General features: G+C 43.6%; 1 protein-coding gene across 7 annotated transcripts in view; it reads right to left on the bottom strand.

Annotated features, from left to right (window-relative positions):
- STAG1 (STAG1 cohesin complex component) overlaps positions 1-12,819 on the bottom strand; it is a 350,463-nt gene that overhangs the window by 83,326 nt on the left and 254,318 nt on the right. For all 7 annotated transcript variants that reach the window (XM_059663860.1, XM_059663856.1, XM_059663857.1 and 4 more), the window contains 2 exons: positions 6,495-6,593; positions 5,385-5,464 (listed from right to left, as the gene is read on the bottom strand). In XM_059663860.1, the coding sequence (XP_059519843.1) occupies positions 5,385-5,464; positions 6,495-6,593 (179 nt within the window). The remainder of the gene's footprint in view (positions 1-5,384; positions 5,465-6,494; positions 6,594-12,819) is intronic.

The raw sequence follows: 12,819 nt of genomic DNA, 5'->3' as shown, positions 1-12,819 counted from the left end.
CGATGAGAGAGAAACATCGATCAGCTGCCTCCTGCACATCTCCTACTGGGGATGTGCCTGCAACCCAGGTACATGCCCTTGACCGGAATCAAACCTGGGACCCTTCAGTCTGCAGGCCGATGCTGTATCCACTGAGCCAAACCGGTTTCGGCTATGGCCTAAGTTTTAACCCCTTAACCCAATTATGTATCATCAGCTATTAGCTAATACCCTCAGGAGAAAGTTAAACTCATAGAAATAAAAATTTAATATGACATTTCAGGAACCTAGGCTCATATATGAGAGGAAAATAAATATATACTAAAAGAAGTAGAAATAGCAAAAAGAAAAAGAATTTAGAGAAGATGTAATAGAATGTTAAATTTGACTTTACCTGTTGTTTTTGGAAGAAGATATACCATAAGCCAAAAAAATTAAGGCCAGATTATTTCATGCAAATGCTGTAATAGATGGGAAAGCTGATTTTGTGATCCTTAGCTTACTACTTACCAAAATACTATATAAATAGAAATTAGAGGATTAAGCATTATAATGGGTAGAGAGGATTTCTTCCAGGAGAAAGATGCCAGAAACCTTCTTCCCAAGCCAAACTGGAAAATGTTCACTATGAAACATTTATAAACATTCCTTAGAATTGTGAGAAAGTTTAATAAATGATACTTTGTGAAGAAAAGGCCTAAATGTGAAAAGTTGACTGAGCAACTTATCGTAGCAGATTGAGAGGGTTACAAGGACAGAGTTGTACTTTCTCTATCAATAAACAGTCCATGTTTCTTGTAGGCTAGATATGGAATACTTAAAGAAAGCCACCCTGAATAGTTTTTAAGAACTTTGCCCAAGAAGACTACTTATAGGGCAAGCAACTACAACAGAGGAAACCTGAAAGTCAGGGGCTTAGTTATGAAAGTGAATAAGCCAGTGGAGGCATTGACCACTCTGGAAAACTGCAGTTGTAAATACCCAGAGTGGGGAGGTTACTCTGAGGAATCCACATAGCTGAAGAGCCATAACTGTACCTTTTAAATAAAACATGTTCAGCCCTTACCTCCCCCAATGAAAATGTAGAAAATTATCTTAAAAAGGGACCTGAAATTAGTGAAAACATTTTCTAAATTCAGGAAGAAAGTAGGATTTTTTGGGGGCTAAACAAGGTCTCAGATGGTTTGATAACACTCTTAAAGAAAGTAAACTAGTAGGAAAAGATAATCTTGGAGGTGTCTATGAGATAATTACTCTTCCCTGGAAATAAGGAAAGAAGAAATATCAAAGGAACATTTATTCCTGTCTAAATGAGCAAGTACTGAAACTAAATAAGTAAAAAAAAAAAAAAAAAAAAAAAAAAAGTACATCCTTAACATAGGTCTTAAACTCTAGACCAGAGATTTACAACTAGTGTGCAGCAAGAATTTTTAAAGCATGCAATACCTGACTATTTAGTCAGGGGCAATGACTTCTTTTTCCTTAGATTGTCAAATAAAAATGACAACAGCCAATACAACAATAGCCATCTGGTGTGAATGAATCAAAATTATAACCATTTTTGTCAGATTGGCAATAAATATATTTTTTTTGGTGTGCCACAGAATCTTAGTAACTAGTTTATGTATGCCATGAGATGAAGAAGGTTAAAAATTGCTGCTCTAGATAATTCCAATGAAATAGGTGGGTGGAATGTCAGGGTACTTTCTTGTTCAAGGGAAAGATATTAATAAGCTTATAAAATTTACAAGGAAAATTTAACTAGGGGGGCCTAATATTTTAAAGTATTTAAATTTGAAAAGGGAAAAATTCTTCATAAGTGAAAAAAATTGTATGTAAGGATAAAATGAACACTACCAGAAGGTGCAAAAATAATGATCATATAGGTTCCAATCTATATACTAAGAAGTATACCAAGCAACAACTTATGAGATAACAACAGTTATGGGAGACGTAACACATCCCTCTTAAAAACTGGACAAAAAATAAGCAAAGGGCCGTGGCCAGATGGCTAGGTTAGTTGGAGCATTGTCCTGTACACCAAAATGTTGCGGGTTCAATTCCTGATGGGGGTGCATGCCTAGGTTGTGGGTTTGATCCCCAATCAGAGAGGAGGCAACAGATCGATGTTTCTCCCTCCCTCCCTTCTTCTCTCTCTAAAAATCAATAAAAAAACATATCCTTGGGTAAGGCTTAAAAAAATAAAAATAAAAAATGGGCAGCTCAGCCAGTGTGGCTCACAAGTTGAGAGTCGACCCTGGACCAAGAGGTTACCAGTTCGATTTCTGGTCAGGGTACCTGCCCAGGTTGTAGGATCAAACCCCAGTAGTGAGCGTGCAGGAGGCAGGCAATCAATGATGTTTCTCTCTCATTGATGTTTCTATCTATTCCTCTCCCTCTGAAAACCAATAAAAACATTAAAAAACCCCAAAACAAAACCTAAAGGTATAGATAATTTGAATGACACAGTAAATAAATTCAAAATAATGAATTTATAAATACATAACTATATATATTAGTACAGCATACATGATGGGGCAAAAGTAGGTTTACAGTGTTCATGTAAAAAATAATAATTAATAAACAATAACACAAGAGTAAACTCTGTTTTGTGTACTCACAATTGCAAACCTACTTCTTGTCCCACCCTGTAGATAAATGTTGTTAGAAAACTGACCAAACCACTCAGAACACATTCTCAGATAATGCAATAAAACAGAAATGACAGCTCTAAAAAATTGATATATTTGGGGAGAACAAAAACACAATAGTGAATAATCTATGATTATAATGGTAATCATAAAGGTAATACAAATATTTATCATTAAATGTCTATGAAAATACTGTACTAGTATGTCCAACTTCTTAGCAGACCAGTAAAGTAATACTGAAATATATGTTTAAATATGATTATTAGAAAACAAGAAACAAATGAGCCAAAAGAAGCAAGTTTTTTTTAAAACAGTAGTAAGATGGACAAACGTCTATCAGGACTAATCAAGAAAAAGAGGATAGAAATAAAAAAATTAAAAAGTGCAATTAACAAAAGAAATAGCAAAGTTTTATGAATATCATAAACTATAAAATAATAAATCTGAAAGCAGTGATGAAATTGATATTTTTTAAAGTTTACAAAAAGCAAAAATTAGCACAAGAAATAAAATTTATATAACCACTGAATAAGTAGAAATGATAATTAAAGACCTTTTCCTCAAAAGTAATCGAAAACTGAAATGTCTTTAACAGGAGAATTCTTTCAAAGTTTCAAGAAAAAAGTAATCTCTGTCAGTGAAAATTTGTTTCAGAACAGAAAAATGGCAAGAAACTATTGAATATATTTTACAGATAATTCTTTTGATTCTGAAGCTGGATAAAAGACAAGAAAAAAATTATGTCAAATTTACACATGAAAACAGATGTGAAAATCCTAAATAAGACATTAAATATAACGTGTATTTTAGTAAAATACAATAAAATCAAATATATTTAATTCAAACAGGATTTAATCTAGAAATGCAATGGTGGTTTACCATTGGACAAATCTGCTGTCAATTAGATTCAGGCTCATCAATGTATGAAAGGAAAATCTCACAAAACAGAACACAAAAGAACTTTTATCATATATCAAAAACATATCTCAGAAATCACAGAAACAAAGAACTTTAGATGCCATCTAAAGAACAAAAAGAATGTAAAACACCCCACAACCTGGGCATGTGCTGAAAGTCCTGGCTAATGCAATTAGATAAGAGAATAAAACAAATGTTTTAAGGTTAAAAAAGGAAAAGACAAAACTAAAATTGTTTGCAGACGACAGAATAATCTATGTAGTAAACCCAACAGAATTAACAAACCATCACAATGCATAGAGTTCTAGTAAGTTGCGTACATAACAACAACATAAAAATTAAAGATTTCTGTTCCTCAGCAAAAACCAAGCAGAAAATATTTTTAAGACTAAATATGAATCACGTGACAACAAAACCATAAAGTGCTTAAAATTAACCTAGTAAATAATGTACAATATCTTTATGAAAAAATTTAAAACTTATGTAAAAGACCAAATAAGATTTGAATAAAAAATTGCACCAGCCCAGGCCCATGTGGAGAGAGATCCCATATTTGATTCCCACTCCAGGTATAAAATTAAGTTTGCAGTTCCATCCCCAGTCCCTGGTCCCCAGTGGGAATGCATATGGGAGGCAACTGATTACTGTTTCACTCTCACATCGATGTGTTTCTCTCTCCCTTCCTCTCTGTCCAAAATCAATAATAATAATTTCTAAAAAAGCATGTCTTGCCCTTGCCAGGTAGCTAAGTTGTTTAGAGCATTGTCCTCATAACACCAAGGTTGTGGGTTCAATCCCTGGTTAGGGCACATATGGAAACAATTAATACCTGCATAAATAAGTGGAACAACAAATCAATGTTTCCCTCTCTCTCAAACACACACACACACACACACACACACACACACACACACACACACACACACACACACACAATAACAACAACAACAAATTAAATGGAGTTCAGATATTTAAAATCCCAGCCAGTTTTTGAGGAACTAAACAACTATACTTTAAAAATTCATATAGAAGGGGGAAAAAAGTCCACAAATAGCTAAGTAGATTTTAAAAAGAAAGGTAAAGAAGGAATCACCCAATAAGAAGAGGCCATATTTGTAACACATATTATATTATAAAGCTACCATAATGCAGAGTATGATACTAGATTAGAAAGAGAAAAAAATACATGAAAACAATAATAGACCCTATCACAGTTGGTATTGGGACATGACAGATGTGGCATCACAAGGTAGGAGATGATTTTTAATGACTTTACTAGGATCTACATTCTCTCACATTAATTTTTCATAATTTTTAGTCAAAGCTCTGTAAATAAAATTATTAAATCTCTAGCATAGTAATGATGTAATTTAAATGCCTTATTACCTTTCTCCTACTTCTATACCATTCCAAAGAAGCCTATTTGAAAATCCTATCTCTTTTGAGGCCTTCTTTCTTTTTTTAAAAGAGAAAGTTCTGTTTCTTCATTGATATTTCCCCTGGACTAGTTTCTTCATTGATATATCCTACATAAAAGAACTTTAATATGAAGGAAACAGAAATAGTCAAAATAAAAAACGGAGAGAGAAAAACAGAAAACATGTTGTTTCAAACCTAACCTTAAAATGTAAAAGTAGAACCTATAGTGATAAGTACAGGGTAGGGCAAAAGTAGGTTTACAGTTGTGAGTACAAGAAACACAGTGCTTACTTTTATATTATTAAACCTACTTTTGCCCCACCCTGTATATTAGGGTTATATTAGTATATGTAAAGTATATCAATAATGCTGGGGAAAAGGACATTACAATATTAATAAGATTTTAACTACACTTACTGAAGTATCAGAGTAACCAATCGAATAGCTTCCACAGCAACATCATATTCCTTATCAAGTGTCATTGATACAATGCGATCCTGAAAATAAATTACAAATCAAATCATCCATGAGCAGAAAACAAGTTGGGACAGACCTAAGGAAATATGTGGGAGAATATATGCAAGACTAAAGATAAATTAAAAGGAAAACTTTAATCTTGAAACAGTATTATCATAGTCCTACTCATAAAAAGGAGGTATGTATTAGGAGAAATGTTCATAATCTAAAATCTTTCTCATTGACTGGCATTCCCTAACACTGAGACAAATAAACGTTAACTTGCAAAATTAATGTCCTAATATATAAAAAGCCAGGGACCATCACGACTGAAACAACCAGATGGACGACCGAACAGCAGGCTGCATGGGGCGACCAGGCCAGCAGGGGGGTTAGTGAGGGATGACCAAACGACTGAACAGCAGGCTGCGTGGGGCGACCAGGTTGGCAGGGGAGCAGTTAGGGGCGACCAGGCAGGCGCGCAAGGGGGGGGGCAGTTGGGGGCGACCAGGCTGGCATGGGGGGCAGTTAGGGGCAATCAGGCCAGCAGGCAGAGGCAGTTAGGGGTGATCAGGCTGGCAGGGGGGCCAGTTAGGGGCAATCAGGCAGGCAGGCAGGTGAGCAGTTAGGAGCCAGCAGTCCTGGATTATGAGAGGGATGTCTGACAGCCGGTTTAGGCCTGATCTCTGAAATCGGGCATAAACTGGCAGTTGGACATCCCCTGAGGGGTCCCAGATTGGAGAGGGTGCAGGCCAGGCTAAGGGACTCCCCTCTTCCCCTGTGCACAAATTTCGTGCACGGGGCCTCTAGTAATTATATAAAGCTGTAATAAAGAAAATCTTGTTTTAAGCAGGAGAGTCTTTTATCGGCGGCAATAAATAAGAATTCATGTTGGTAATATACTTTGTACAGCAAATATTCACTCATCTACTTAATTCAGATTTATCTAAAGAATATGCAGTAAAGAATATCAACTAAATACTTTTTATGGTAATGTAATTTGCTAAACTAGCTATAAATAGCATTTTTAAAGTGAAAAATAAATTAAGTCTAAGCATTCTTGACACTTACCTTGAATCGGTTTGTGAATAGCTCCAATTTGGGGAATAATTCTCTGTTGGTATACAGACTCTGTAGAGCTTTCAAACACTTTAGCCTGACTTCTCCTTGCTATAGAAATACAAATAAAACACAACAGAAGCCATCAATGAAGCCAAAAGAATTGAAAAGATTTTCTAGTCTTTATGAAGACTGAAGTAATTTTTAGCTTAACCATTCAATTTACTTCGTATTGTAAGACATAGGGTGGAACTGAACAATTGTATAGCCTGTGTTTCATTTATATTTAATAAAAAATGCAATGAAAACCCCTTAGTTACTTGAGAGTAACCTACACCCTTTTCAAACATTTACCAACTCTGATTCAACATGGAATGTTTCCCACCTTATACTGTGGCACTTTGAGAGAATTTTTAACCTAGGATTTCAATTAGAGAAGGGCACCCTAATTTGTCCTTCATGTAAGTACTGAATAATCCTATAGGAAAAACCTAATTTCATATTTAAGGGTCATCATTTATTAATTTAACAAATATTTATGGAATACCTTTTATATTCCAGAAAGAGCAGTTAATAAACAGATAAACAGCAGAATGTTTAAAACAGGCAAAATAAAAGAATGAAGTGTTCTGGGGCTGCCATTTACTAGTACATTATCTATAACTAGAGGCTCAGTGCACAAATTCGTGCATGGGTGGGGTCCAGCCAGCCCCAATGGGGCTGGCGGGGGGGAGGGGCTGTGGAAGGTTGGCCGGCCGGCCCCGCTCCCGTTTGGGGTGTTGGGGGCCGATTGGGGCCCAGATCAGGCTGGTTGGCCACCACAATGTGCGTCATAGCCACCAGTCTATCCGTCGTTCTGGTTGTTGGGCTTTTATATATATAAAGTTATTAACTTGGAGTAGATATTGGTGATCAAAGTGTGTTTAGAATAATTTAAAAATTTATCTAACTCTTTCAAAGGATTCAAAGAAGACGGAAGTTTCAGTTTTTCAAAAAGGAAGCAATGTACTGTAACAGTGGGTATCCAAGTTTTGGAATCAGACAAAACTAGATTTTATTTCCAATTCTATAGCTTATAAGCTACATGAGAGATAGCAAATATATTAATCGCTAATAGTTTTCTCATTTATGAAATGGTGATGCCAACTTTGTAAGGCTGTTATAAGGATTAAATGCTGTGGTAGCCCTGACCAGTGTCGCTTAGTGGTTAGAGTGTAGCCTGCATACTGAAGGGTTGCTGATTGACTCTTGGTGAGGGCACATGCTCAGACTGTGGACTCAATTTCTGGTGGGTGGTGTGCAGGAGGCAGCTAATTGATGTTCCCCTCTCACATTGATATATCTGTCTTTCCCCTCCTCTCTCTCAAAAAAAAAATCAATTAAAAAATATAAAAAGAACTAGGGGCCCGGTGCACGAAATTCGTGCACTGGGTGTGTGTGTGTGTGTGTGTGTGGGGGGGAATGTCCCTCAGCCCAGCCTGCCCCCTCTCACATACTGGGAGCCCTCAGGCGTTGACCCCCATCACCCTCCAATCACAGGATCGGCCCCTTGCCCAGGCCTGACGCCTCCGCCAGAGGTGTCAGGCTTGGACAGGGGACCCCCATCTCCCCCCGATCACTGGCTCTGGCCCCCGCCCAGGCCTGAGGCCTCTGGCCCAGGAATCATGCCTGGGCAGGGGACCCCCATCTCCCTCTGATCGCTTGCTCCACCCCCCGCCCAAGCCTGACGCCTCTGACCCAGGCTTCAGGCCTGGGCAAGGGGACCATCATATCCCCCCAATCCCCGGCTCAGGCCCCCGCCCAGGCCTGATGCCTTGGCCAGAGGAGTTGACCCTCATCACCCTCCGATCACCAATCACCGGAGCGGCCCCTTGACCAGGCCTGAGGCCTCTGGCAGAGGTGTCAGGCCTGGGCAGGGGACCCCCAGCTCCCCACGGTTGCAGGCTCCGCCCCTGCCCAGTCCTAACACCTCTGGCTGAGGCGTCCGGCTTAGACAGCGGGGACCCACAGCTGCAGCGGCCCCGCGATCGTGGGCTCCGCTTTAGGCCCAGGCAAGGGACCCCTAGCTCCCGGGACTGCCAGCTTCGACCGTGTCCAGCTCCCATCGTTGGCTCCACCCCTACTTCCTGCTATCACTGGCCAGGGCGGCAAAGGCGCCTGATTCTCCGATCATGGCTGGGGGGCAGGGCAAAGGCGGCCCCAGGGCCGCCTTTGCCCTGCCCCCCAGCTCTTAGCTCCCCCCTGGGTTTCCGATCACTGTCAGTGGCAGGGGGCTTCTTCCTGCTTTCCCTTTCGCCTCCCTGCATTGTGCCTACATATGCAAATTAACCTCCATCTTGTTGGCAGTTAACTGCCAATCTTAGTTGGCAGTTAATTTGCATATAGCCCTGATTAGCCAATGAAAAGGGTATCGTCGTACGCCAATTACCATTTTTCTCTTTTATTAGTGTAGATACCTGGGTGGATACAGCTGAGAACCTTGAACTCCAAGGTTCCCAGGAATTTGTGGGCCTGAAATTAAGGCTCATATTATCTCTTCTTAGAGGATAGTATGCCCCCTACCCCAGGCTATACGGAAGCCTCAAGTGAAGTAAGTGCCGTTAAGGACAATTCTTGTAGCTCTCCTCATGGTCTACAGCAACCTCCCCTTGCGGCCACCAGGCTAAGGTCAAATCTCAGCATGGCCCAAGTGGAAAGTAGTATGTATACGAAGGGCGGAGAAGGATTATCTACAATAATAAAAGTGTAATATGCAAATTGACCAAACAGCTGAACAGCAGAAAGACTATCTGGATGAAGCCAGGGTTACGAGGGAACAGCAGGGGCAGCTGTAAGGGCCGAGGCAGCCAGGTCTGCGAGGGCCTACCCTTGCACGAATTTCGTGCATTGGGCCTCCAGTATGCTATAAGTGCTAAAGGAATGGGCCAATTTGAACCAGAAAGAACTAGGAGAATATGGTAGAGAGTAGTTGCTGAGGGTCCTGGACCTGGGAGTGGGAATAAAAAACAGGAAAATTTTTGGATCTGGGACACTCTCCCGTGACTCCGGATTTAAGGCCCTGCTAAGGGTCCCTGGAAATGGCCCAACATATTGCTGGATGGCTCTTGGAAAACGTAATGGTGTATAGTAAGTGAAATAGATGCTAGAATTGTATGCCAGACTTTGAAAAAAGGAATTCAAAGGCACAGGGAAGTAAGCATGCCAGAAAGGACCTATTATATAAGCTCAGAAGACATACCAGTGGAGTATGTTTCTCAGGAGGGCCTAGAGAATACTTTGTTTACCAAGGCAAAAAGGACAAGACTTGTGATAGAGGCACAGACATTACTGAGAAGCTCCACAGTGGTTATATATTATAGGCTAGGGTTGACAATAGTTTTTCAAACAGAATTTAGCTTCCAAGAGCCAAGAGATGGTAAGATCACAGAACAGCAGAGAACTATTAGATGCAAGGGGGCATAATTCAGGGATGGGCAAAAGTAGATTTATAGTTACAATACAAATAAATAATACAGCCAAAATATGGCATATTGTTCAACACAAGTATGGTGGGGAAGGGGACATTATTCTGTTAATTCAAGACAATGCAAGTAGTGGTGCTGATAACCACTCTATCAAAATTTAACAGTCTGTCTTCCCACTCAGGAAGGCCTGCAGAGCTTGGAGGTTGACAGATTACCACAGGTGAGACATGAAAGTTCCAGCAGTCCTTGGTATTATCACTGTCACTAAAACAGTGGCAGCCCAAATGGAAAGTAGTACACTGTTACTGATCTGGCTAATCCCTTTTACTCAATCCCATCCTACATAATAAAAGCCTAATATGCTAAGTGTCCAGTCATCCAGTTGTCCATTCAACCAATCAAAGTGTAATATGCTAATGATATGCTAAGGCCACTCAACTGCTCACTATGATGTGCAATGACCACCAGGGGGCAGTCAATTGGTCGACCAGTTGCTATGACGTGCACTGACCACCAGGGGGAAGACGCTCCGACTGATAGGTTAGCTTGCTGTTGGGATCTGCCCGATCGGGACTGAGAGAGACAGGCTGGACACGCCCTGGAGTCCCCCGCGGTCCCTCCCTGTCTGGCCAACCTCCCGCATCCCTCCCCGACCCCGATCGTGCATTGGTGGGGTCCTTCGGCCTGGCCTGTGCCCTTTTGCAATCCAGGACCCCTCAGGGGATGTCGGAGAGCCGGTTTCGGCCTGATCCCGGAGGACAGACTGAGGGACCCACCCCCCCCGTGCATGAATTCATGCACTGGGCCTCTAGATGGAGGATAAAGATCAGGAACAATTTGCATTCACACAGACGGGCCTACAACATATTTTTACTACTAGAGGCCTGGTGCATGAATCTGTGCACTGATGGGGGGGGGGTGTCTGGCTGGCCCACCCCGATGGGGGCCCATTGGGCCGGGCCAGTGAGGGGGAGGGGCTGCAGGTGATTGGCCGGCTGGCTCTGCCCCCGATCAGGATGTTGGAGGCTGGCTGGGGAGAGGGTCCACAGGTGGTTGGTCAGCTGGCCTCACCCCTGATCGGGGCAGGTTGGTTGGCTGCCGCATTGTGCGTCATAGCCACTGGTTGTTCTGGTCATTCTGCCATTCTGGTCGCTGGACTTTTATATATGTACTAGAGGCCCGGTGCACAAAAATTTGTGCACTCGGGGGGAAGAGGGGTCCCTCAGCCTGGCCTGTGCCCTCTCGCAGTCTGGGACCCATTGGGAGATAACGACCTGCTGGCTTAGGCCTGCTCCCAGGTGGCAGAGGGCAGGCCCAATCCCTAGGTGCAGCCCCTGATCGGGCTCAGAGCAGGGCCGACTGGGGAGTTGGGGCGCTGCCCCTGTCATGCAGAGAGCAGGGCGGATTGGGAGGTTGCGATGCCACCCTCAGTCACGCTCAGGGTAGGGCCAATTGGGGGGTTGGGGCACTGCCCCTGTCACACTCAAGGCAGGGTCGATGGGGAGGTTGCGGTGCCACCCCTGTCACGCACAGAGCAGGACCAATCAGGGGATTGGGGCGCTGCTCCCTGTCACTCACAGAGCAGGGCCCATCAGGGGGGTTGGGGCTCCATACCCTGTCACGCACAGAGCAGGGTCGATCAGGGGGTTGGGGAGCTCCCCCCTGTCACTCACAGAGCAGGGCCCATCAGGGGGTTGAGGAGCTCCCCCCTGTCACACACAGAGTAGTGCCGATAGGGGAGTTGGGGCACCATCCCGTCACACACAAAGCAGGGCGGATCAGGGGGTTGGGGCGCCACACCCTGTCACACTCAGGGCAGGGCTGATGGGGAGGTTATGGCTCTACTCCATCACACACAGAGCAGGGCCCGTGGGGGAGGGGGGGGTTGGGGCGCCGCACCCTGTCACACACAGAACCGCAGGGCGATCAGGGGGTTGGGGAGCTCCCCCCTATCAGGCACAGAGCAGGGCTGATCAGGGGGTTGGGGCGCCTTCCCCTGTCACGAACAGAGCAGGGCTGATAGGGAGGTTGTGGCCCCGCCCCGTCACACACAGAGCCGCAGGGCAATCAGGGGGTTGGGGAGCTCCCCCTATCAGGCACAGAGCAGGGCTGATCAGGGGGTTGGGGCGCCTTCCCCTGTCACAAACAGAGCAGGGCTGATAGGGAGGTTGTGGCCCCGCCCCGTCACACACAGAGCCGCAGGGCGATCAGGGGGTTTGGGCGCTGCCCCGTTACGCTGATCCCGGTGCCGGGAGGTCTCGCTGCTCTGCTGATCCCGGTGCTGGGAGGCATATTACTCTTTTACTATATAGGATAGAGGCCTGGTGCATGGGATGGGGCCGGCTGGTTTGCCCTGAAGGGTGTCCTGGATCAGGGTGGGGGGTCCCCACTGGGGTGGCTGGCCAGTCTGGATGAGGGGATGATGGCTGTTTGCAGCTGGTCACACAACCTTTAGGTTGGGGGTCCCTATTGGGGTGCCTGGCCAGTCTGGGTGAGGTGCTGAGGGCTGTTTTCAGGCTGGCGGGTGACTGAAGCTCCCAACTGCTCCTTTTTTTCATTTTCTTTTTTTTTTTTTATTCTGGGCCAGCTTTAGCTCTGGTTCCAGCTCTGAGGCCTCTGCTGCTGAAAGCAGGTATCTGGTTTGTTTGGGTTCTGTAATCAAAACACTGTTTCAACTCCAGCTCTGCGATCCCGGCTGGCTGAAAGCAGGTTTCTGGGGTTTTGTTTAACTGCTATATTTGTAACAATGTTTCAAACTGCAAGCTCAGAGGCTGGCAGCGGCAGGCGGGGAACGTTGGTTTCCTCCGTCACTGAAGCAAGCAAGCCTCCTGTTCGCCTCAAGCTGCCTGGCTGCCGGCCGCCATCTTGGCTGG

The sequence above is a fragment of the Myotis daubentonii genome, chromosome 14, assembly GCF_963259705.1.
Source record: "Myotis daubentonii chromosome 14, mMyoDau2.1, whole genome shotgun sequence".
Lineage (NCBI taxonomy): Eukaryota > Metazoa > Chordata > Mammalia > Chiroptera > Vespertilionidae > Myotis > Myotis daubentonii.
The sequence above is the reverse complement of the archived record's forward strand: the minus strand, read 5'-3'. Positions and strand labels throughout refer to the sequence as shown.